The sequence below is a fragment of the Mastomys coucha genome, unplaced genomic scaffold (genome assembly GCF_008632895.1).
Source record: "Mastomys coucha isolate ucsf_1 unplaced genomic scaffold, UCSF_Mcou_1 pScaffold6, whole genome shotgun sequence".
NCBI lineage: Eukaryota > Metazoa > Chordata > Mammalia > Rodentia > Muridae > Mastomys > Mastomys coucha.
Window position 1 is genome coordinate 94,311,369 of NW_022196912.1, and position 22,642 is coordinate 94,334,010.

Sequence of the window (22,642 nt, forward strand, 5' to 3'; positions counted from 1 at the left end):
AGTTTTTTATCACAATTGCTCTGTAGTACAGCTTAAGGTCCTGGATGGTGATTCCACCAGAGGCTCCTTTATTGTTGAGAATAGTTTTTGCTATCCTGGGTTTTTTGTTTTTCCAGATAAATTTGAAAATTGCTCTTTCTAAGTCTGTGAAGAATTGAGTTGTAATTTTGATGGAGATTGCATTGAATCTGTAGATTGCTTTTGGCAAGATGGCCAGATTTCAGAAGATGGAAAGATCTTCCATGCTCGTGGATTGGCAGGATTAATATAATAAAAATGGCCATCTTGCTGAAAGCAAGCTACTGATATTTGAAAGGCCTGCAGTAAGAATTTTTTTAGTATTTTGTTGTTGTTGTTGCATTTTTCATGGAGCGGTGGTAGTAGGGTATCAGCTAACAATGTGCAACTGATCTTTATCTTCTAGGTATTTCTGTGAGTGAATATTTCATTCACTTTGAGTTTCCAAGAAGCAAATGACTTTGACTGTTCTGGCTTGGCAGCTTTTCTCTATGTAACCATTGTTGGGTTGAAGCTAGGAACTGAACACAACTTGAAATCTTGTGGTTTGGATGGTAGAATTCAGGGCTAAGCTGTATGAAGCTAACTTTATTAATGTTGAGATATTTTCCCCCAATAAATAAACCTGAAAAATAATGAAATTTTACTCCTGGAAGTCCTCTCTCTCTCTCTCTCTCTCTCTCTCTCTCTCTCTCTCTCTCTCTCTCTCTCTCACACACACACACACACACACACACACACACAGCTAGCAAGAAGGAAAATATATGAAGAATATACTAGAAATAGCTACTATAGTTTAATCTAAATTCAAAAGAACCAACAAACTCAGACATCCTTACTGTTACCCATGTGACCTTATGTTTCCCTAGGCTGTATTAAGGTTGTACATGAAAGCGGCAGGTCAGAGCGAATGAGACTGTACTTAACCTTTTTTTAGGTAGATATTTTTAGAAGATGGAATAGTAAATTAATACAGTATATCTTCATGGTATGTTATGTTTCAGTATATGTTATCTATATTACATTCTACTAAAATCACCAAGCATTTAGCAGTTTTCATCTCATTAAATCAGAGACTATATCCAAGACCTGGCAATAGACAAAGCTTGTGGGCAGACAGCCCGTCCTCCATTTCTCCGTCAGTTCACACTCTAACATGCATGCATTTATTCAGTTTCAGAATTCCCGTGTAACTTCTACTGACTGGAGTCTCTCTTGTCACGATATGCAATGAACAGCCTGATTTGTGTTGACTTTGGTAGTGATAAAAAGACTTGTGGAGTTTTAGTGATCAAAACAAATTGTTCAGTCTTGATCAAGCAAAGGGAGAACGGTATATATTTAAAGCAATTAAAAAATATTTTTGACTAGGTTTGTTATACACCTAGGAGCTGTGTAATCCCAGCACTCAGGAGGCAGAGGGAGGTGGATTTTTAGGAGTTCAAGGTCAGCCTAGGCTGCAGAGTAAGTTCTAGGCTAGCCAGGACCACAAAATGAGACCCTGCTGTAAAAAAAAAAAATGTTTTTTAAGGGAGCCATTGAAATGGATGAGAGAGTAAGGTGCTTGCCATGCCAGGCAAAGCCTGAGTTCAGTCCCCAGATCTTCAGGCTAAAGTTGTCCTTTGGCCTTCACATGTGGGCTATGCAGAATATGGAAGAGTAGTAGTAGTAGTAGTAGTAGTAGTAGTAGTAGTAGTAGTAGTAATCAAGAGTAATACTAATAACAACAATGATGGTAGAAATAATCAAAAGGATTGTAAAGTATAAATATTAAAAAGTGTAAATAGTATGATTTATGTGAATAGCTAGATTCTGTTGTAAAAATGAAATCCATTAAGAATTTCTTTCTTTAGCAAATCTCATTGAGGTAAAGATGTTATCAGGGAAGGTATATCCTGAGAAATGGTGGCCTTCCTGCACACAGATGGTCTTTGCTCGTTTTTGTAGCACTGACATGGAACTCAGGACATAAGCCATGCTAGATAAGCACTCTACTGCTGAACGGCATCTGCTGTCATCCTTTTCTGGCCTTGAACTCACTCTGCAGATCAGATATGATCAGATCAGAGGGATATGCCTTGATTCTGCCTCGTCAGCCTTTCAGATAGCTAGGATTAAAAGCCTGTACCACCAGGCTGCTCAAACTCCTTGACTAGAAAGTAATGCACATGCCACCTCCTGGGAATAGTAAAGTTTGATTTGGTAGGAGTTTAGATTACATATATAGGAATAAAGTTATAGCTCAGCAGTAGAATGCTTGCCTAGACACACAGACCCCTGAGTTCAATCCCTAGTACCACAAGCAAATGGTTAATAGATGGTGTATGTGTATGGCGTTCATATTCACTGAGTGGTAGATAATATTTACCAATGAGAAATTCAAAAGGACAATACTGTACCTATTAAACTCTGTAGAATGGTATGTGTGCAGAATTCTTGGGAGAAAGCATGATTGATTCCTTTGACTTACTCTGAAGTACAAAAACCAGCAGCCTAAGGTTATTGGTGAATAGATGGAGAGATGGACAGACATATTAGTATAGCAGAAGATACCATGGTAAATACAGTAAAATGGTAACTGTTGAGTGCAGGGGTGGATGTATAGACATTTCTTGTAAAGATATTTTAGCTTTTCTATTTTTTTTTTTATTCGTAGCCATCTGACAACACAGAAGTTCATGTTAGATGGGCACACATTTCAGGTGGTATTAGATTTGCTAGATTTTATAGAAACTTGTTTGGGTCTATTACTATACCATTTGCTGTAACAGAATATTGAAGGTTGGGTACTTTATATAATAGAGAGGTTTATTTGGCTCAGAATCTAGTGGCTAGAACATCCAAACAACATGGCTCTAGCCTGTTGGTCAAACCTACCTGGCTGTGTTACATTACGGCCAAGAAGCAAGAAGTGTACGCAGGATGGGCCTTTGGACTAAGAGGGACAATAATCTCTCCTGTCCTCCTGTCTGACCTAATTATCTTCCATGAGCCTGACTGTGTTAGTTTCCACAACTTCAAACACCAATGAACTGAGGACAAAGCTCAAAGGGCATAAGCCTTTGGGAGAGCACTCGGGCTATACAAGATAGGATCTCTGTAGTAGTCTGTGATGGGATGAGGTATGCTTATGAGAACCCACTGAATCACAAAGGCTTCCTGGTTATCCCACAGCAAAGACTGAGCTTGAACTTACAGAGGGGCACAACCTTGTTTTGATGAAAAGATGAGCAGCTGGATGTGGTGGTGTATTCCTTTAATCTCAGCCTCAAGTAGAGGCAGACAGATTTCTGAGTTCCAGGACTACATAGGCAGTTCTGGACAAGACGGGACAGACAGGCTCTGTGTTGCTATGCCATATCTACTGACCCTGTCTGAATGACAGGTGTCCGTATGCTGCCCATCAGTCAATTACTCTTCAGTAGTTGTTTTCACAATGTCATTTGTCAACAGGAGAACATACAGTGAGCGCGTGACACTTCTAGCCTTTCTTAATTATAATTTCACATCTGGTAACAGTGCACAGAAGGTGATGGACCGAGTGACCATTTTCTCATTGCTCCGGAGGATATACATACATCTCAAGTATCTACCAATAAGGAAGAAGTTAGCTTGTTATGTGCAGTGGGTGTCTTGGGGCAATAGGGCTTAATTCTTTCTTGGAGCCAAGGTTATGGGATTGTGTTTCATTTTTGTAGCAAATTCTAAAATAATTTTCTTTGGCTAGCTTACAATGTTTATACAAATTTTATATACACGTATATAACATGCACTTTTTAATTTTAGATTACAGGTCCACCAGGTTGCGGAAAAACTCAGTTTTGCATAATGATGAGTGTCTTAGCTACATTACCCAGCAGCCTGGGAGGACTAGAAGGGGCTGTGGTCTACATTGACACAGAGTCTGCGTTCACTGCTGAGAGGTAGAGTGCTCTATTTTTTTTTTATTATAATTCTTTGCTTTTATAGCTCCTGGGCTCCATGGGACATTTACAAGTGGGTTAAAATTTATTTTAACTTTTAAGAACAAAGGATGCTAGACACCGGTTTTAGAGGGAATTTTCCTTTTGAAATCGATCCAGGAAGCAGATCATTTTTCCTTCCCCTTCCATGTCTCTCTTATTGGCTTAAGCGGGGTTCCTGTATAAGATGTGTTTTGTAGAGGGTCGAGAAGAAACAGCGAGGGATAGCAAGTAAAAAATGGGGAAGAGGGACGACTCGAGAGCAAAAGGAGAACTGCTTTATACTTTATTTCTAGACGGAAGTAAAATATTGGTGAATGGATAGTCACCAAATAGTAAATTATGCATTTAGAGATCAATTCTTATCTCTTAGTAAAGATACACTATAGTTATTTTTTTTTTTGACTCACTGAGGTACATCATTATGAACAACTGTCTTTTTTTTTATTTCTTTCTGAATAGTAGTAGATCAAAAAGAAGCTGGTGAGGTATGACGTTTAATGCGGATCATCAACTTGACAGGATCTAGAGCTGTCTAGCAGACAGGCTTCCATGGAGACCTGTGAGGGCTCTCTAGGCGAGGGCGGCCTCTGTGAAGGCTTGTGAAGCATTGTCTTGATGAGGTTAATTGAGGTGGGAAGGCTCACCTCAAAGGAGTGTGGCCAAAATGGGTCCTGGACTGAATAAAGAGGAGAGTGAGCGAGTGTTTATCATTCCCTGCTTCCTGACTGTGGGCGGGATGGGATCAGCTGTCAGGACTTCCCTGCTGTGGTGAACTGTACCCGGAACTTTTCTCCATGAGTTGCTTTTGTCAGGGTGTTTGGTCAGGTGTCAGCAAGAGGAAAGGTGACTGGCACACACAGGAAAGTTCAAAGTGTCGGGCCCTGTAAGTTTTCTGAGCCTCCTCTTCCTTCCTCCCTTTAAGAGGGAAGGTTTCTGTTTGGAGGAAATAACCAAAGAACGCTACAGTCACAGAGAGGCAGCCTCTACCTCTGTTTGTGAAGATGTGTGGTTGTGGTTCTTTTCTTTGTCTACGGTCTTAATTACATGTTGGATTTTCCACTTTACTTATTTCTCCGTCTCTTTTCTGCCTCCATGTAGTGTTAGTGCTCATATCAGAGGCAGGGTGAAAACAGGTACAATTTTAGTCCCTTTACATTTACATTGATATAGGTCACATAACTAATAAGCAGGTTGTTTTAGAATAGTGGTGAAAGCCTACCTTGTGTTTAGTTTATATTTCATTCTTCATGTAGCCTGAGAAGGGACAAGACTGCTCTTACACACACGTGTGCTGAGGTCTGGTGAGGGTAAGCGGAACTGGAGGTATAGTGCCTTTGGTATCGTTACCTTCAAGAGTCTGCTGTGGTGGACCATGCATGGAGCCTGTTCTTTAGGGTCTGGTCATGTGTTATTTGTGCTGTGGTCAGTCTGCTTGACCCTGTTAGGGTTATCAGAGATGGATGGTCAGCGAGTTGCATAAGCTTTCTGCCATAAGTAAACTGAACATTCAAAGAACAGCAGGGTGAACAAAAATAGGTATGCTTTTCTCATGTGTAAAGATGTTTCAGCTGTTTAGTGATGAAAGGACCTAAAGCTGCTTTGTTTTTAGGCATCTGTATCCATTCTGTGGTTATGATAGTGGGAATAGAATGGGTTAGGCACACCTTTTGTCAGGAAAATATCCTTTTAAATTTTTTTTGTTATCTGTCTGTCTATCTGTCTGTCTGTCTATCTATCTATCTATCTATCTATCTATCTATCTATCTATCTTTCTGCCTATCTATCTATCTATCTATCTATCTATCTATCTATCTATCTATCTATCTATCTATCATCTATCTACCTAATTATCTATTTATCCATGAGACAAGGTCTCTCTACATATCCCTGGGTATCCTGCAACTTACTATGTAGGCCAGGCTGGCCTTGAGTTTACAGAGATTTGCCTGCCTCTGCCTCCTGAGTGGATTGCCAGGATTAAAGGCAAGCATCACTAAGTGGGGAGGTTTACAGGATAGCTACTTGTTTTCATCTTCTCACCTGCAGATGTTTTCTTTAGCCACAGTAATTCCCCTGCAGATTTCTCACTAAGCTACTTCTTTGTGGGAGAATAGGAAAGCTGCTTGTTTATATTGCTGCTTGGATAAAAGTGAGCCTCAAAGCAACGAGGAACTGGAAGCGGGTTGGGTTGAGTAAGTCAGTGCTTAGCCAGAGCCCAGGTTGTTCTGGACTTAGGATGAGACAGAAGGGAGTGTGGGGGTGAGTAGGAGACTCAAAAGGAATTTGAAAGAGAGGCTGAGATGCTAAGTGCACAGGGTTATGGATACCCCCTTCTGGATGATTCAGAAAAATGTCTGTTTTTATTTATTTTACCTATTAGTCATCTGCTTAAAACAGTGTAGTCTTAGATGCCATAAGTTTACATACAGCTTGAGAAGATGGGTAAGCAAAGTAATCTACTGACCAGATCTGAATTCCAGACTATGGGCATTTGATAGCTATGGGAATTCCCATCCATGAATTGAATAAGCATTACATTATGTTTATTGGAGACAAGCAGGAAAAGATAGAATGGGCAGTGAGCATGTAGCAGGTTGTAAGATAATGCATTCGTGAGATTTGACAGGGTGGAGAGAAACCTCCAAGTGTCTTAACAATAGTTGTATATATGATTTGTGGCTTGTGGAGTTACATTGCTCAAAGGTTGTAATTTATAATCAGGTCCAAAGATTAACTCAGTTTAAATACTAAGTAAAAGGAAAAGCTGGTTTGCTTATTTCTCCTATCCTGAAGTATTCATTTTATAAGTGACATGGTAGGTGGTTGGTAGTACATTATCCAGATTTATAGTTAAGGAGTGTTGATGAGGTTAGACCCAAAGGTCATATATGCTTTGCCTGAAGCATGGCTTTAATATTCTTTTTCCAGACATATCTCAGGAAGAGCATTATCTCTGTAGGCATCCTTTACAGCTGGCTTTATTTATTTATCTACATCTGTCTTATCTATCTATCCATATCTATTTTATCTATCCATCCATCCATCCATCCATCTATCTATGTATCTATTTTAGTTCTTGATTCTGCCAAGACTATGTGCATGCAATTGCATGCATATGTATGTGAGTACCTGTGCTAGTGTTGTGTGTGCATGCACATGCATGTGTGTATGTATGTGTGTGTATGTGTAATGAATGTGTGTGATGCATGTGTTTGTGAGTGTGTATGTGTGTGTGTGTGGGGGGGGCATGGTATGCAATCCTGTGGACCCAAGAAGACAGACAACCTTGGGTGCCATTTCTCAGATGCTGCCTACGTCCTTAGAAGATTAAAAAAAATATATGTTATGGGTGTTCACCTATTTGTGTCTATACATCACTTGTGTACCTGATGCCTGAGGAAGTCAGAAGAGGGCATTGGATTGCCAACTGGAGTTACAGATGGTTGTGAACCACCATATGGGTGATGGGAATTGATCTTGTATTCTCTGGAAGTGCTGTTAACAAAGCACTGCTAACCACTGAGCAGTCTTTCTAGGCACCAGCTCCTATATTATCTTTCATTTGAGATAAGATCTCAGTGGTCTAGCCTGGTTCTTTAGGGAGCCTCAGGGACCAGCTTGTCCCTGCCTTCCCAGCTCTGAGATTACGAGCCTGGGCTGTTTCTCCTTGCTTTTTTACATGAGTTCTGAGGATGGGACCCAGGTCCTCATGCTTGTAATGCAAACACTGTGCCAGGTGAGTTACTGCCCTATCTCTTCTTTGTGTTTTTGGCAGTCTTGCTGTGTTGTTCAGGGGAACCCATGCTCTTTCCTGTCCTGTGTAGTGTTGGGATTAAGGCTGCAAGCCACCTCCAGCTCTTAGTCTTTTGTAGTTCTTCAGTTCCACCGTCAGTACAAAATCAGCTGTAACAGTAAGTGAACAAATACAGGTTCAAATAAGAGGCTATTCACAGAAACAGGTTATTCTCCAGTTTGTGTCTATTGTACACAATGTACTGGTCTATCCTCTCATTTATCTACTTACATCGATTTATAAGATTGCAAATAGTTGTTTCTGAGGGCATTAATAATGCCATCAGCTATACAATTTCTGGTCTTTGTTAGTGATTTAATTTTGCCCTGCCTATAGATCGTTTCTTTACCTTTACATGCCTATTAGTGAAAAATTTATTATTTTATGTGTATGAGTTCTTGCCTGCATGTGTATATATCTGTGCATCAGTCCATGATTCCCACAGAGGATGTTGGATCCCTTGGAATTGAAGTTACAGATGGCTGTGAGCTGCCATGTGGGTGCTGGGTTGAAACTGAGTCCTTGGAAGAGCAGTCAGTGCTCTTCACTGCGAAGCCATTTCTCCAGCCCCTTCCCTAATGGTTGTTAGACATTGCTATGTTAGATGCTGGACTTTAATATACATCTCTAAGGTATTAGATTGTTTTGTTTTAATATATAACTAAGATTATTTTGACGGTCTTTGAGACCGATTAAGCCTCAGCACTGTGAAGTCCCTCTGAGGACTCCACTTGTTGCCCAGGGTATAATGAGAGCTCTGTATTCCTTGTTGTCGTGGGAACATGCACTGTTCTCATCCTGTGTGAGTGCTTGAAGTGTTTAGTCTCATGTTGTCTCCTGAGGAGTTTCCTTCCATACATTACACATATTAGTTCTGGAGTGTACCCTGCCCTTCCCACCCTCCCACCCCAGGTCATCTCTTCTTTTCTGCATGTGACTTCATGAGTTCTACCAGCTTAGCCATCCCAAATTCTGATCTCATCTTCTCCACTCTGGGTCCACCAGACTCACGCGTTGGCTTCCCTTTTTTGTGTCGTAGAATGGAAAGTGCCTCTGGTGTGAGCCTGGGACATCCTTCAGGTTCCTTTATTAGCTTCCTTTCTCATGAGGGTCACAGTGTTGAACTATTGTTTAGTGTGTGAAACTGTTATTTCAGATAGTTTGTCTGTTTTTCTAGTTGATGCTATCGGTGCAGTTCCCAAGCCAGTTAATCTTTTGTGCACAGAAGTCAAAAATTATTATCAAGATAATAATTTATCTTGAATTCACTCCGTACTGGCTTTATTTCCTAGCCCTATATTAAAATTGATTTTCAAAAGTTTACTGAACTCAGTATTATTTAAGACACAGCCATGCGTTGCTTGGTGGTGGAGGTGTGGTTTGGGGACTGTGTTATTAAGTCAGTCTGTCCTGTAACTCTGTTCTGGTGTACTGACACAGACTATGTAGTGTGTGTTCATCATTGATGTGGCCTCTACATACAATCAAAAGGCGTGGTGAGCAGAAACAGTGTGAAGCTGATGCATTGTGTTTTATAGAACTTAAAAATGCTGTAGAGGTAACTTACACTCTGAAGTAATGATGGCTAGCAGAGCGAACACAGCGAGAAGCATCACCAAGTGTTGTATACTGTGCATATTTATATAGTGTGCTTTTATATGACTGATAACATGGTAAGTTTGTGTATACCAATATTACTATGAACTGACTAATTTGCTGCCCTTGGCCAGTATGTTGGCTGTGACATCACCAGGAAGTATTGACTCTCGACCCTGTCACGCAGCCACCATGTGTTTGGTCCTGCAGTACTGCCGATGGCAGTTCTTGTCCTCCCCAACAGTTTCGGGCACTTGGCCTCTTAGGACCAGTCTCTCTTTGTTTTCTCCCTGTTTCTGACCACGTTAGTCTGTGTTTCTGGGCCCTTCTCACTTTGTCAGCTTCTAAGCCTTGGAGAATCCCAGAACACTCAGTTTTATGATCTTGGTCCTCCTTTATCTGTCCTGAGTCCTTCAGAGCCACTCTCATAGTTTTAGCAAATTTCTTCATGGAAGAAGGGTCGTGGGTTCATGTTCTGAGATTTCCCACAAGCTCCAGATTCATATACATTTGCCACTTGACATAATAGCATATTACAGTCACATTTATATATGTGGATAGCTTGATATGGCTGAAGATGAATTCTGATATCCCTGATTTTTTTTTTTAAAACACACTCATAGGAAGGACACCAGTAACTACAACCCTGATTGAATCATATTCATACAATCAATCTAATTCTTCCAGCCCCATGCTTGAATTATAGTTTAAATCCATTGCTCCTGATTATCTGAGGTACTATCTCCCTAGGTCAAGGCACCATGTTTCTTGCATGGACAGCAGTACCAGCTCATCTTGCTTTACCCTTGCCCTTTGAAGCCTATTCTCCGTGTGACATCTAGAACCATCTTCCTCCCTCCGCTCTCTGTGTGTGTGTGTGGGGGGGGGGGGCGTGTGTGCCTACATATGGAGGCTAGAGGAGGATGTTGTGTGTCCTGACATAGAACTCTTTTCCTTCCTCCTTTGAGATTGCTTCTTACTGGTCTTGGAGCTAGGCTGCCGGCCATCAAGCCTGAGACCCTCCTGCCTGCTGAGCCATCTCCCCAGCCTCTTGAGCAGACCTTAACAAAGATTTGTTTATTATTCTGTGTCTTATGTGTATGGATGTTTTGCCTGCATGTATGTGTGAGCGATGAGTGTGTGCCTGGTACTACAGAGGCCAGAAGAGGGTGGCAGGTCCCTTAGGTCTGGAGTTAAGGATGGTTTTGAGCTGCTATGGGGGTACTGGGAAATGAATTCCATCTTCGGAAAGAGCAGTCAGTGACTTCTAGCACGGAGTCATCTCCCAGAGCAGTCTTTTACTTTTAAAAAAATTATTTTTATTTTAAAGAAACATTTGTGGGATGTGGTTGGCTGAGTGGTTAAGGTAATGGTCTGTTAAAAAAGGGGAAGCTGATGGTGTCAGGTCTGCTCCCAGACTTCTCATTTTTCTTAATAAAACCCAAACAGGCTACTACAGATCTGAAGGTCTGAGGGGACCTTGATTTCAGGCTAGCTCTCTAGCTTCTCCCCCTTCAATCTTTCAATCTTCCTCCTGCTCCTTGTTCCAGCTACATTTACATTATCCGTTAGAGCACTGTAGCTGCCTTCTGATAGGTTTTGCTTTTCTCTCCTTCTGGAATGTCTTAGGGTTTCTATTGCAACACATGACCAAAAAAAAAAAAAAAAAGAAAGGAAGGAAGGAAGGAAGAAGGAAGAAAGAAAAGAAAACAAAAAACTAACTTCCCCCCCAAACATTTTCACATCACTGTTCATCATCAAAGGAAGCCACAGGGTAGGGACCTGGAGGTAGGAGCTAATGCAGAGGCCATGGAGGGTGCTGCTTGCTAGCTTTCCGTGGCTTGCTTGGCCTGCTTTCTTATAGAACCCAGGATCAGCAGTCCAGGGATGGCACCACCCACATAAATCACTAATTAAAAAAATGCTTTCCAGGCTGGCCCACAGCCCGATCCTATGGAGGCATTTTCTTTTGTTTTGTTTTTCCAGACAAGGTTTCTCTGTGTAACTCTGGCTGTCCTGGAACTCACTCTGTAGACCAGGCTGCCCTAGAACTCAGAGACCCGCCTGCCTCTGCCTCCCGAGTGCTGGGATTAAAGGCGTGAGCCACTACCGCCCAGCAGGAGGCATTTTCTTAATTGAGGTTTCCTCTTCTCCGTTGACTATAGTTTGTGTCCAGGTGATACAAATCTAGCCAGCACACAGAGAATGTAACTTTCTTCTCCCCTCTGCTCTTCATTCCCTTTTTGGGGGATATTGTGTTGTCATTTACTCAATACTTACAGTAGTTAGTGGTGCCTGGCACACGGTCCTCAGTAAATTTTGAATGAATGAGTCTTAGATACATCTTTTCAAAGGAGTGTCTGTTAAAAAGATGCCCACTAGGTGGCACTGTTTTCAAACTTTATGTGATTGATTGTATTGGCGGCAAAGATGGGTTTCCTGTTGCTTTGTCTGAAGAACAAGGTCTTGTGGAAGAAGATTGTCACCGAATACTAATGAGATTAATACCAGGCATTTAGAAAAACTTCATTGATATTTATTTTGATTTATATATTTTTAAAAAGTTTCCTAGAATAGACTTCATTTGGAAAGTAGCCTTTAGAGAACTGTAACGTCTTGTCGGGTGTGTTGCTGCCTGCTCAGTATAGTCATTTAGCACGGCAAATGTGAGCAACAGTAGCGCCTGTCCACATACTGACTATTACTGGGCAGCCTTAAAGGGACAAGTAAGGCATCTCAGCACCTTCCCCCACTCAAGACTCTGCTGGAAAACCAAGTTAGTGTAGCCAGTAAGTTAGGGACCCTCCTCTGCTCCTACAACAGGCTGTCCAAACTGTGAGACATCCTCAAGTTTGCAGTACATGTGGCTGTACTCATCCTATTGAAAACTGGTGTCTTCCAAATGCTAGAGCTTCTCTACTGAGCACTGAGCTCACATCACAGTTACACTGCCACTGCTGCTGCCCTGTCGTCGTTGTCACCGCCATCATCATCATCATCATCATCATCATCATCATCATCATCATCACCACCACCATCATCACCGCCATCATCACCATCACCATCACCATCACCATCATCATCAAAATGACTTGCTTCTCCAGACCCTCCCAGTCTGCCCATTTTCCATGGCCAACACCACATCATTTCTGTTTCACTTTTCTTACTTCCTGTCCTTCTTCCCTCAGTCCCATGCCTTGTCAAACACTCCTCACTCGGATACCTCTTTTAATACTATTTTTTCTCTTATTTATTCTCTTATCATCTTATCTTATTTTTCTCTTATCATTTCTCTTATTTAAGCATTTTTATCTCTTCTTACTGAACCAAATTATCTATTTTTCTTTTCAGTTTACTGAAAAAGCACTTAAAAATTCTTGACTGTCTTCATTTTTCTCTTCTTTTTCCTGTCTTAGATCCCCTTGCCCTGCTTCTGATTATAGCACATTTAGGGATCTGTTCTGTTTATCTATTTGAAGTTCTCAGCCCCTTCTCAGAACCCTTTAATTGTTTGGGGATGAAGACCCTGCTCTTTTGTTCTTCTGTGTCTCCAACGTGAATGTAGACTATGGATGGCTTAGTGTTTACAGTTTCTTTTCCAGATCCCCCTGGATGGCTAAGTAGGGCTGGCAAGAGTCATTTCAATTGGGATGCAGTTATACTCTAAGAGTTTTGTCTTTTGTAATTTCTAGTGATGCCTTTTGTGCCTCATTCTGCCAAATGATGCTGTCATTTATGTTTTGATTTATCACTCTTCTTCACTTGACCTGCCCCATATGGTTAGATTTAGATTTGGGGTCTGAATTCAGTATTCAGAAAATAACTTTTTGTTAACAAGAAGTAATTGGATAGCATTAATTTGGTTAAATAATAATTTTCTGTTTACCAAGGAACTACTAGGTAGCATTAAAATTTAATTTAGAAAGCACATTTTCTAGGAAGAGACATGGCAACTTAGATATGTTATTATGAGGATACAGTACTATATTGAAACAGACTTTGTTCATTCAAACAACTGAAAGTTTTTTCTAATTTCTAATATGTTAAAATAGCTGCTATAAAAATGTTGTTTGTAAGCATTTGTTTACATTTAAATATTGTTGTTTAAATATTGTTGCTTGTTGGAAATGTGAGGAGACCTAGAACCCTTGCTGGGTTCTGACAGCTAACCTCTGATAATTTGCAGAGGACATGTGTATTCTAAACTTGTGTTGTGAGCCTTTTGCCTACACCTGACATACAGAAACGTCTTAGGACATTCCTACGTGTAATGTGTTGGGGACTCAGCAGTGTCTCTTTCAGTATTCACTGTTCTCTTTTGTATCCTCCGCCCTTCTCTCCATAGACTGGTTGAGATCGCAGAATCCCGTTTTCCACAGTATTTTAACACTGAGGAAAAGTTGCTCCTGACCAGCAGTAGAGTTCATCTTTGCCGAGAACTCACCTGTGAGGGACTTCTGCAAAGGTAGGCGCTTTCATATTTTAATATTTTAGTAATGTTTTGAAGGTTTTCCCCTCTCCATTTATAGCTTCTTAGTAAAATAATCTTTATATAATGGAGTTAAGGAAGTAATTATTTGTGCCTTATTTATTTGTTGTAGTTTTTTTAAATGTTTCTTTAAAATTGAAAAAAAGTAAGTGAATATTTTAGAATCTAAGAGGTCTATTAATTATAAGTTGTTTTGTTAATGAATTACCTGTAAATGTGGCAGCTTAGAATAGCAAATATGTATTTTCTGGGGGCCGAGCATCTGGAAGTGGCTTAGCCGGCTCTCCTGCTTTGCCTGTTGTCCAGGACTGCAGTCATTTCATGGACCAGTAGGGCTGCTGTGCCTGTTGCCAAGTTTGCTTGTGTGCTGTTGGAAGGCCTCCTTTCTTTACATATGGGAGGTGCAGTCTTTTATCCCTACTGTCTGGAGGGCATTTACGTAGAAATTCATACAAAGATATGACACACCAGGATAGGGGAATAAGAAGGGGTCGTTTTAGAGACTGGCTACACAAGTATCTTTACTTTAAAATTGCAACTTTTGTAGTATTGTAGGACAACATGAAAATACTGTCACTATTTCCAGAAGAGTACAATATGATAGGAGTGCTGAACTAAGTTATGTGTACTGAATTTTACAGCCATCACTGTAACTTAAGGAAGAGTGTGTGTGTGTGTGTGTGTGTGTGTGTGTGTGTGTGTGTGTGTGTGTGCAGGCACGCACGCACACACACGAGTGCATGAACATGCACATGTGTTACTGGGATTGAACCTAGGGCCTCCTGTGTGTCAGGCAAGTGCTCTAGTAAAGAGCTGCTTCTCAGCCCTTTTTCAAGTTTTTATTTTGATGATGTACGGACTATGTTATCCAGAACTGTTTTGAACAACTCCCACTGTAGCCCAGCTTAGCCTTGACCTTACAAACTTCTTTCTTCTGTTTCCTGAGTAGGGAGGACTACAGACCTGTGTTCCCAGAGCTCGCTGTTATTTTAAAGCTGATTAACCTTTTCAGTGTGGTGGTTTTGTTTTAGATTTATTTCTTATTTTATATTTTATGAGTATGAGTATTTGCCCGCATGCTTGTGTGTGTAGCACTTTCATGCCCTTGGAGGCTGGAAGATTAGGTGGGATCCCCTGGAACTAGAGTTACCGATGGGCATGAACCCCCACATACATGCTGGAAACCAAACCCTGGTCCTCTGCAAGAGTAACAAGTATTCCTAACCATTGAGCCATCTATCTCTCCAGCCCCTTCACTCGGTTTTTTAAAGTCGTGTCTTGGCAGTTACTTACAGATCTTCAGTGTTAAGGCCTGCCTGCTTTTTAAAAGCATGACTGTCCTCTCCGCACTTTCTGTCTCTTGTCCTGGAGAACAACCAGAATCCCAAGCATGCTTGCGCTGTTTGCGCTCAAACTCTGGGCGGTCTCACTGCTCTAACGTTGCAGACCTCCATTGCTGACTCTAATTCTTCGCTGGCTCTCTCCTCCCAGCAGCTGCCAGGATTTACAGCTTGCCCATCCTGTGTTTGGCTCTTCTCTCAAACCCTAATACACTGTTCTTCCATTTTCCTTCTGAAAAGAAAAACAAATTAAAAAAATTGTGTCTTAAACTTGTTTGTTATTTTACCAATTCTACTTTCATAGGCTTGAATCTTTGGAAGAAGAGATCATTTCGAAAGGAGTTAAGCTTGTGATTGTTGACTCCATTGCTTCTGTGGTCAGAAAGGAGTTTGACCCGCAGCTTCAAGGCAACATCAAAGAAAGGAACAAGTTCTTGGGCAAAGGAGCATCCTTACTGAAGTACCTGGCTGGGGAGTTTTCAATCCCAGTAAGTGCCCCTTCTCCTTCTTGTCTCTTAAGGTCATGACCTTACAGTATCCAATAATATACTTAGAGAAGACTAAACAAGCTGACCTTCTGAAGTTTGATTGCTATGGCAAGTGACTGCTTTCCTAAGCCACCCTCTCTGCTGGCTATTTCCCCTTTTATAACTTGATCCCGGGACAGATTTAAGTGCTTCTGACAGTTCCCACCGTCACTTTCTTTATTCCTTCTCACTGGTTACTCATTCTGTATGTCCTGTGTCACATCTGTCCTGCTGAGATTACTCTTAAGTGGCACAGCCCACAGAGTGGCCTGGATCGGTTTCTGCGACCTTTCTTTGCAGTGACGGTGTATCCTGTAGATTTTCTAAATTAGATCTTTTAGGTTCTGTTCATAGGTTACTGTGTTCAGTGATGTTTTGGTTTGCTTCCAATGGGCAGAGGTCAACCATTAATGGAAATGGAGTGGAGAAAACCTTAAATGAGCTGTTGGAATGCTTTTCTGCTGTGGGCATTGTGATCAGGAAATCTGAGGGGAGATGGTCAGGGTTGGCAATGCACAGAGACAACACAGAAATGCATATTAAGTTACACCCCACTCTGCTACATGTGGGAGTGCTGTACTTGTTCCACAGCCTCAGGAACATTAGGTATTACTATGCTTGCTTTTATTTCTTCCAGACAGCATCCTGCTGTCCAGCTCTGACGGTCCTCCCCCCAGACCCTCTTGCTTTTTGTCTTAGTGCTGGGGTTCCAGGTGTGAGTTACCACACCCTTCCAGGCTTTTCAGTTTTAGCCATGTCCCACCCAGACAGGGAAATTCCTTAACCTGACATAAAATTTGTTTTGAGACTTCATGGTTTGTATTTGTTTTGGAGAAATTAAGATCTTGGGTCTTTGTATCATAAAGAATATATACAAATTATGTGAATCACCATGTAGCCTTTCATTTGTAAAGCCAAGAGAGAAGTCAGAGAAAGTTCACACATATACATTCTACATATTTTAGTGCCTCTAAAATTTATAGTTTGAATTAAAATCAGATATTACAAAGTTTATCTTGAGAACTGTTATCTTTAAGTTTTTAATAGTTACTAAAAATGATATATTTGAATTTCAATTGTTCCTGGTCAAGTAGAATAGAAAAGTTTAACGAGTTTTTCAAAGAGATACTTAATTGGAATTTAAGATGAGTTGCTTACTTATTTTTACTAACTTATGGTGTTGCTTGACCTAAGCCTCTGCAATATGTGAACATTAACCTTTTAAAAGTTAGTTTCTTTTTAAAATAGCAATTATAGGCTGATGTTTTACAGTTCACTAAGATAGTTTATTTTTCTGAGTAAGAAAAAGAACTCTTGTGTGTTTAGTAGAGCTCTCTGAAACAACAGATGTCCAGTGTCTGAAGAGAACTGGGCATGGTTGTGATTTGGTGTATACACCGTCATATGTCCCTAATCCAGATGCTTCTTCCTAGGCTCCGAGCTCCAAGCACAACCAATATCTCATGGAGTTAGGAGGTGCAACCGCCTTTAATCCTAGGAAGTGGAGGCAGGACTGTGTCTTGTGAGTAGAGTGCAAGCCTGGTCTAAATAGTGAGTTCCAGGCCAGCCAAGACTATACGGTGAGACTATACCATCAAAAATAAATAGATAGATAGGTAGATAGATAGTAACTAGGAGGCACTGACTCCCCCCTTCCCTCCCAACTATTTAAGAAATTTTTACCAGAGCAAGAATTTTATAATTCAAATTATGTTACCTTGTTATTAGAATAGCTCTGAATAGCCAAAGCTATCTCACATTAAAGAATTACAAACATAAAGAAAGGAATGCTTTACATTTTTGTATTTTGCTGAAAATTCTTTTTTATGGTCTGTAAAACACTCATTTGTTTTTATAGTTTACCATTTTTGTTTGTTTTGTTTTAAATCAAGTAATCCATGACTAGTACTGTTTGCTGGACCAGGCTTTTGCTTGGTTCAAAGTTTCCTTTCCTTTTACAAGTTATTTTATATTTTGCATTTTTTCATAATATCTAAAAATTTCAATGTTTAGATGTTTTTCTTCTAAGAAGCATGAGGGTTTTTTGTTTTTCTGTTTTTGCCCCTGATCAAAATTAGTCTTTGGGAACCAAGTGGCACTGTTCACTGCTTTCTGGCCAGCCTTTAGTGTGGGTATGGTGTCATCAGTCTTCGAGCAGAGAGACTCTGGAGGTTCAAGTGTGTGGAGGAGTTCTAGGACCAGCCTGCTGTTCTTTGTCAAGGTCAAGAGCCTTGCTTGACTGCTTCCATGTTAGCATCTGCACCTCTTTGGGAACAAAAGCAAAGGCTGGGTGAATGGCTATTTTCTCTTCTTCAAACCATGTACCCTACTCTTGCAGATATTCTTGTGAGCCCCCATTGCTGACTCTAGGGTTGTTACTACAGGAGTATGATAGGTAGGAACAACCCTTCCTAACCAAGGATACTTATGAAATCATCAGGTGTACTGTGTTTGTAATCAACATAGTGCTGTACAAATGGGTATGCTCATTTAATGATATAGATGATAACTGGGAGGTTTATATGTTTATACTTTCCATATATGCTATAATATGCATGTTTATAACATGTACCTGCTTATGCATATGTGGTTATAATATGTATATAACATGCATATAATAGCATATGCTATAGCTTTTTTTGGTTTCAACAGCCTTGCTATAGTTAATGTGGTCACTCAGGTTCTCTCTTGTCTTTTGAGCTACCAGCCAACCTTTTGTTTGGGAAGGGTGACATCACTTGAGCTTCATGTGGGCATGAATGTGCTTATATTTTAATTCTGTCATGGCTCTTGTCTACATTAGTCACTGACCATCAAAGAGATCCTAAGTGACATCAGTTTACTGGAAACACCCATGTTATTATGTTATGGAGGATTTGAGTTATAAAATTAAACATTCTCAAGAGAGGATTTTACAAACTTGAATACATTAAGACTGTGGTTTGAGAAACACAGTTGCAGAAGTCTGGTGGAATCCTTTCCCTCCAGAGCTTTAGGGAGTTTAGGAGTGTGCCCCTGTTGGGCAGAACTTTTGGTTTTAAAGCGTATTTATGCTAGTAGTGGAAGAAGTAGGAGATCCTTGTCTTAGGGTTTCGTTGCTGTGAAGGGACAACTTGACCAAGGCAGCCTTATAAAGGAGAACATTTAATTGGGGCTGGTTTACACTTTCAGAAGTTCAGGCCCTTGTAATCATGGCAGAAAGCATGGCGTCATACAGGCAGACATGGTGCTGGAGTAGCTGAGAGTTCTGTATCTTGATCCAGAAGGCAGCCAGGAGGAGGGTCTCTTCCATACTGGGTGGAGCCTGAGCATAGGAATCCTCAAACCCAACCTATACAATGACTTACTTCCTCTAACAAGGCCACACCCACTCCAACAAGGCCACACCTTCTCATAGTACCACTCCCTAGGGTCAAGCATTCAAACGTGAATCTATGGGGGCCATACCTATTCTAATCGCCACAATCCTGAAACTGTTTCTAGATGGTTAGTGGAAATAATATGAGAAGAGTTTAGAGGTTGCCTTGTAAAGTCAGCAGTGACTGGTTGTACTGCCCATTCACCTCCTGTGCTATTTACCATACATGTAAAGCAGTAATGTTATACTGCAAATTCTCAATCAGATTAAGATAATAGGACGTCTAACAATAAGGGTAATTGTTAGATGGCTCACAGTAACCCCCATCTTTTTTTTTTTTTTTTTTTTTTTACAGATAATAATGAAAGTAGGAATAGCTTTTTTTTCACCTGGAGCTGTTAAAATCCAGATTGTTCTCAGATGTGACTGTAGCCACTTTTCCTGTGGTGTTTGTCCTCTGTGTTCTTCGTTATGTGATTGTTGGGAATATGCATGGCTCTGATATATTGTTTACCAAGTTTCTTTTGTAGTATCCATTTTTATGCTTAAAACGTTAGAAGAGCTGGTTGGTGGTGGCACACGCCTTTAATCCCAGCACTTGGGAGGCAGAGGCAGGCGGATTTCTGAGTTCATGGCCAGCCTGGTCTACAGAGTGAGTTCCAGGACAGCCAGGGCTATACAGAGAAAACCTGTCTCAAAAAAACTAAAAGAAAAAAAATACAGTAAGATTAACCTTTATTATTGTTTGAAAAGAGCATAAATTTTTTCCCTCAATTTAATCTGACCCAATTTTATATGGGCCAGAATTTATCTTTTCTTTTACCTTAATCTGTCCCATCATGCAAAGTAGGCTTCATCTTTAAGATCATACTTGTCATTGACACTAATAAATGCTGAAAGTTTAAAGTAATAGGGGAGTTCATCAAAATACTAAGACTTTTGCTAATTGCAAAATTTTCATCTTGTCTTCTGACTTGTGACATAGGTTTATATGCCCACTTTTGCCATTCTGCCTTCTTATGAATGTTCAGAACTTACGTTTTTGGAGAGTCTTATGAAGTTGCTCATTGAGATAGAAATCACAGATCCTTAACACTGGAGTCAGAGTTTTTGCTGTGTATATCATTATCATGTGGCTTCTTTGAAAATCAGGTCTTTGGGTTCAGTCTGATCATTCATATGAATCACTGAGAGCAAATACCCTGAACTCCGAGGTGAGGAGGGCTTCTGTTTGCTTACACCATGATCTTTTAACCTACTCTCTATCCATGGACCTTAAACTCACTGTGTAGTAAGCCTTTATTTCATTAGCTAGTGAAATCCTAGAACACTTCTCTTTCATTTGTCTTGTCTTTTCTGATGTGGCAAACTTTGTTTTTATTGTTAACCAAAGTCAGAAGCTAGAAACACACTACAGGTTAATGAGTAGGTGATTGGCAAGGCAGCATTGGTGTGTCTGAAGGGTGATAGAGCATGTGGTGATGGGATGAATCAGGAACCCAGGAATATACTCACTGTGAGGAAAGGGTTAACTTTGTTGGCTTGGGTTGCTCAGATTTCCAGAAAAGCTTCCAGTTGGGCCTGATTCTCACCTGGATCCTGGGAGATGATGAGCTCTGAGCTCTGGGAATATTCTACCAAGTATTTTTGTGTGCACGAGGGTTGAGGGTACAGGTACCAGTTTGATTACAGTTTATGCACACAATGTGGTTGTGGTGAGCATTGATTTTGCTCTGGGGACTGGAGTCTAATTAGCTGAGGTCATTTAAGTAGGTGCTGCATACCTCCTGATTGACCCCTAATAACAATCTGGACACTAACAGTTGAGCCAACTTTCCTGATTAAAACCACTTTGCACATGTTGTCCTGAGTCACTGAGGAGACCATTAAGCACACCCTTGCAGCTCCACTGGGAGAGGACAGTGGGGGCATCTACTGGTTTCTCTGCACTTTGTCACACTTTTCTTTGCTGATTCCACCTGTCTCTGTCCCTTAAAAGTCTTAACTGATAGAAGGGAAGGGAAAGAAGGGGAGAGGGAGGGAAGGAAACATAGCTATAACATCTTTTCTGAGCTCATACTTTTAAAACTAGTTTTATTATTGTATATTGAGTTTATAATTTCTTGCATTGATGGGATCTAAAGTGATGTTGTGGTAGTTTTAATGGTAACTGCTTTAAGACCGGCAAGATTTAGCTAACAGTGTTCCCGTGAGCACGATTCATTAGTTTTGATGATGGTGCTGTCATGTACTAAGTGAGATGGTAGGAGGAGCTGGGAGAAGAGAACTCTGTATTCTATTTGCAACTTTATGGTGATTCTAAAATTATTGCAAAATAAACAGGTTTTTAAAAAGGAGGTAAAGTAGGTGATTGTTTTTGCCATAGTTGGTCGACAGACTCATAAAGACACTGTACTGGTTGTGTCTGGAGAAAGGGAGGTGCATTTGAGGTACTGGCTCGACTCCCTTTGGCCATCTGCTTCTATAGATATTATCTACTACCTCGTTATTTTTAACACTCTTCTTCATCTTTCAACGAATCCTCCTGGTTCCGTCTTTGTAATAAACTTGGTGTCTTGTTACTTCCACCCTCTCAGTCCTATCTCCCTGGGATATGGGAGTGCAGCACTAGCTTTGGATTTAGATGTTGGCTTGACGGATAGTCCACTCTTGCTAAAATTTAGACCTCACATAGGTGTGTATCCCAGCTCTGACCTTAGTTATCCTGTTCAAAAAATGGGTAAAATCTCTGACTTGCCTGGCTGTGGGGAGTAAATGAGGCTGTCTGTAATGTTCTTCACACAATGCATGGTGCACTCTGTGAAGGGCAGCCTTTAGTTGTTGATTTTATCAGTTACCTCATTCCCAGTGCTTTGTATGCTGTCCTCTTTATTGTCCCTTCCTCAATGTTGTTGATAGATACGGAGGCTGTCTGAAGCCTCTTCTACCCCATAATTCCTACTGTTTTGTATCTCCGACTTTCTTCCTCTTTCCCCATTTATTTAATTCAATGCAAACTTAAATTTTTCCCAACTATACTTTAAATAAATATTCTTAAATGCTTTAGCCTCCCTTCTAGCCCACCACCCACCAGAGGTAGTGGAAAAGAAAGGTTATTAGGATACGGGAGAAGTGGACCTGTTTAGAAATTGTTCTTTGGAATCCTATCTGCATTGCCAGCAGTTCAGTTCATGGGACTCTGCAGTGGTAGCTCAATCCACTCGCAAATACTTCACGAATATATCAGCAGTCCAGTTCAGTACTGTTGGGATAGCAAGCATGAATCAGCAGGGGCCTCAGCCAAGTTGGCATGAGTCAGCAGGAATGACCAAGACCACCAGGGATATCAGAGAAGTTCTCTGCTGTGCCTCTCTCAACGAAGTAAAAAGGTCACTGAGACCAAGAAGCATTCCAAAGCTCTTCCTGCCTTTCTCAGTCTGTTGAGTCCTATTTATACTCCACCAAATATCACATGTCCTCCAGGGGTCTTACCTCACCATATGTCTTGCCTCAGCACATGAGTCTGTCTTAGCAAAACTCCATATGAGTCTATATC

General features: G+C 40.7%; 1 protein-coding gene across 6 annotated transcripts in view; it reads left to right on the forward strand.

Annotated features, from left to right (window-relative positions):
* Positions 1-22,642, forward strand: part of Rad51b (RAD51 paralog B) — a 509,707-nt gene that overhangs the window by 18,615 nt on the left and 468,450 nt on the right. For all 6 annotated transcript variants that reach the window (XR_004114553.1, XM_031357180.1, XM_031357182.1 and 3 more), the window contains 3 exons: positions 3,805-3,941; positions 13,718-13,837; positions 15,506-15,689. Coding sequence is in view for 5 of the 6 variants with exons in the window: in XM_031357180.1 (XP_031213040.1) it covers positions 3,805-3,941; positions 13,718-13,837; positions 15,506-15,689 (441 nt within the window). In the remaining variant the exon portion in view is untranslated. The remainder of the gene's footprint in view (positions 1-3,804; positions 3,942-13,717; positions 13,838-15,505; positions 15,690-22,642) is intronic.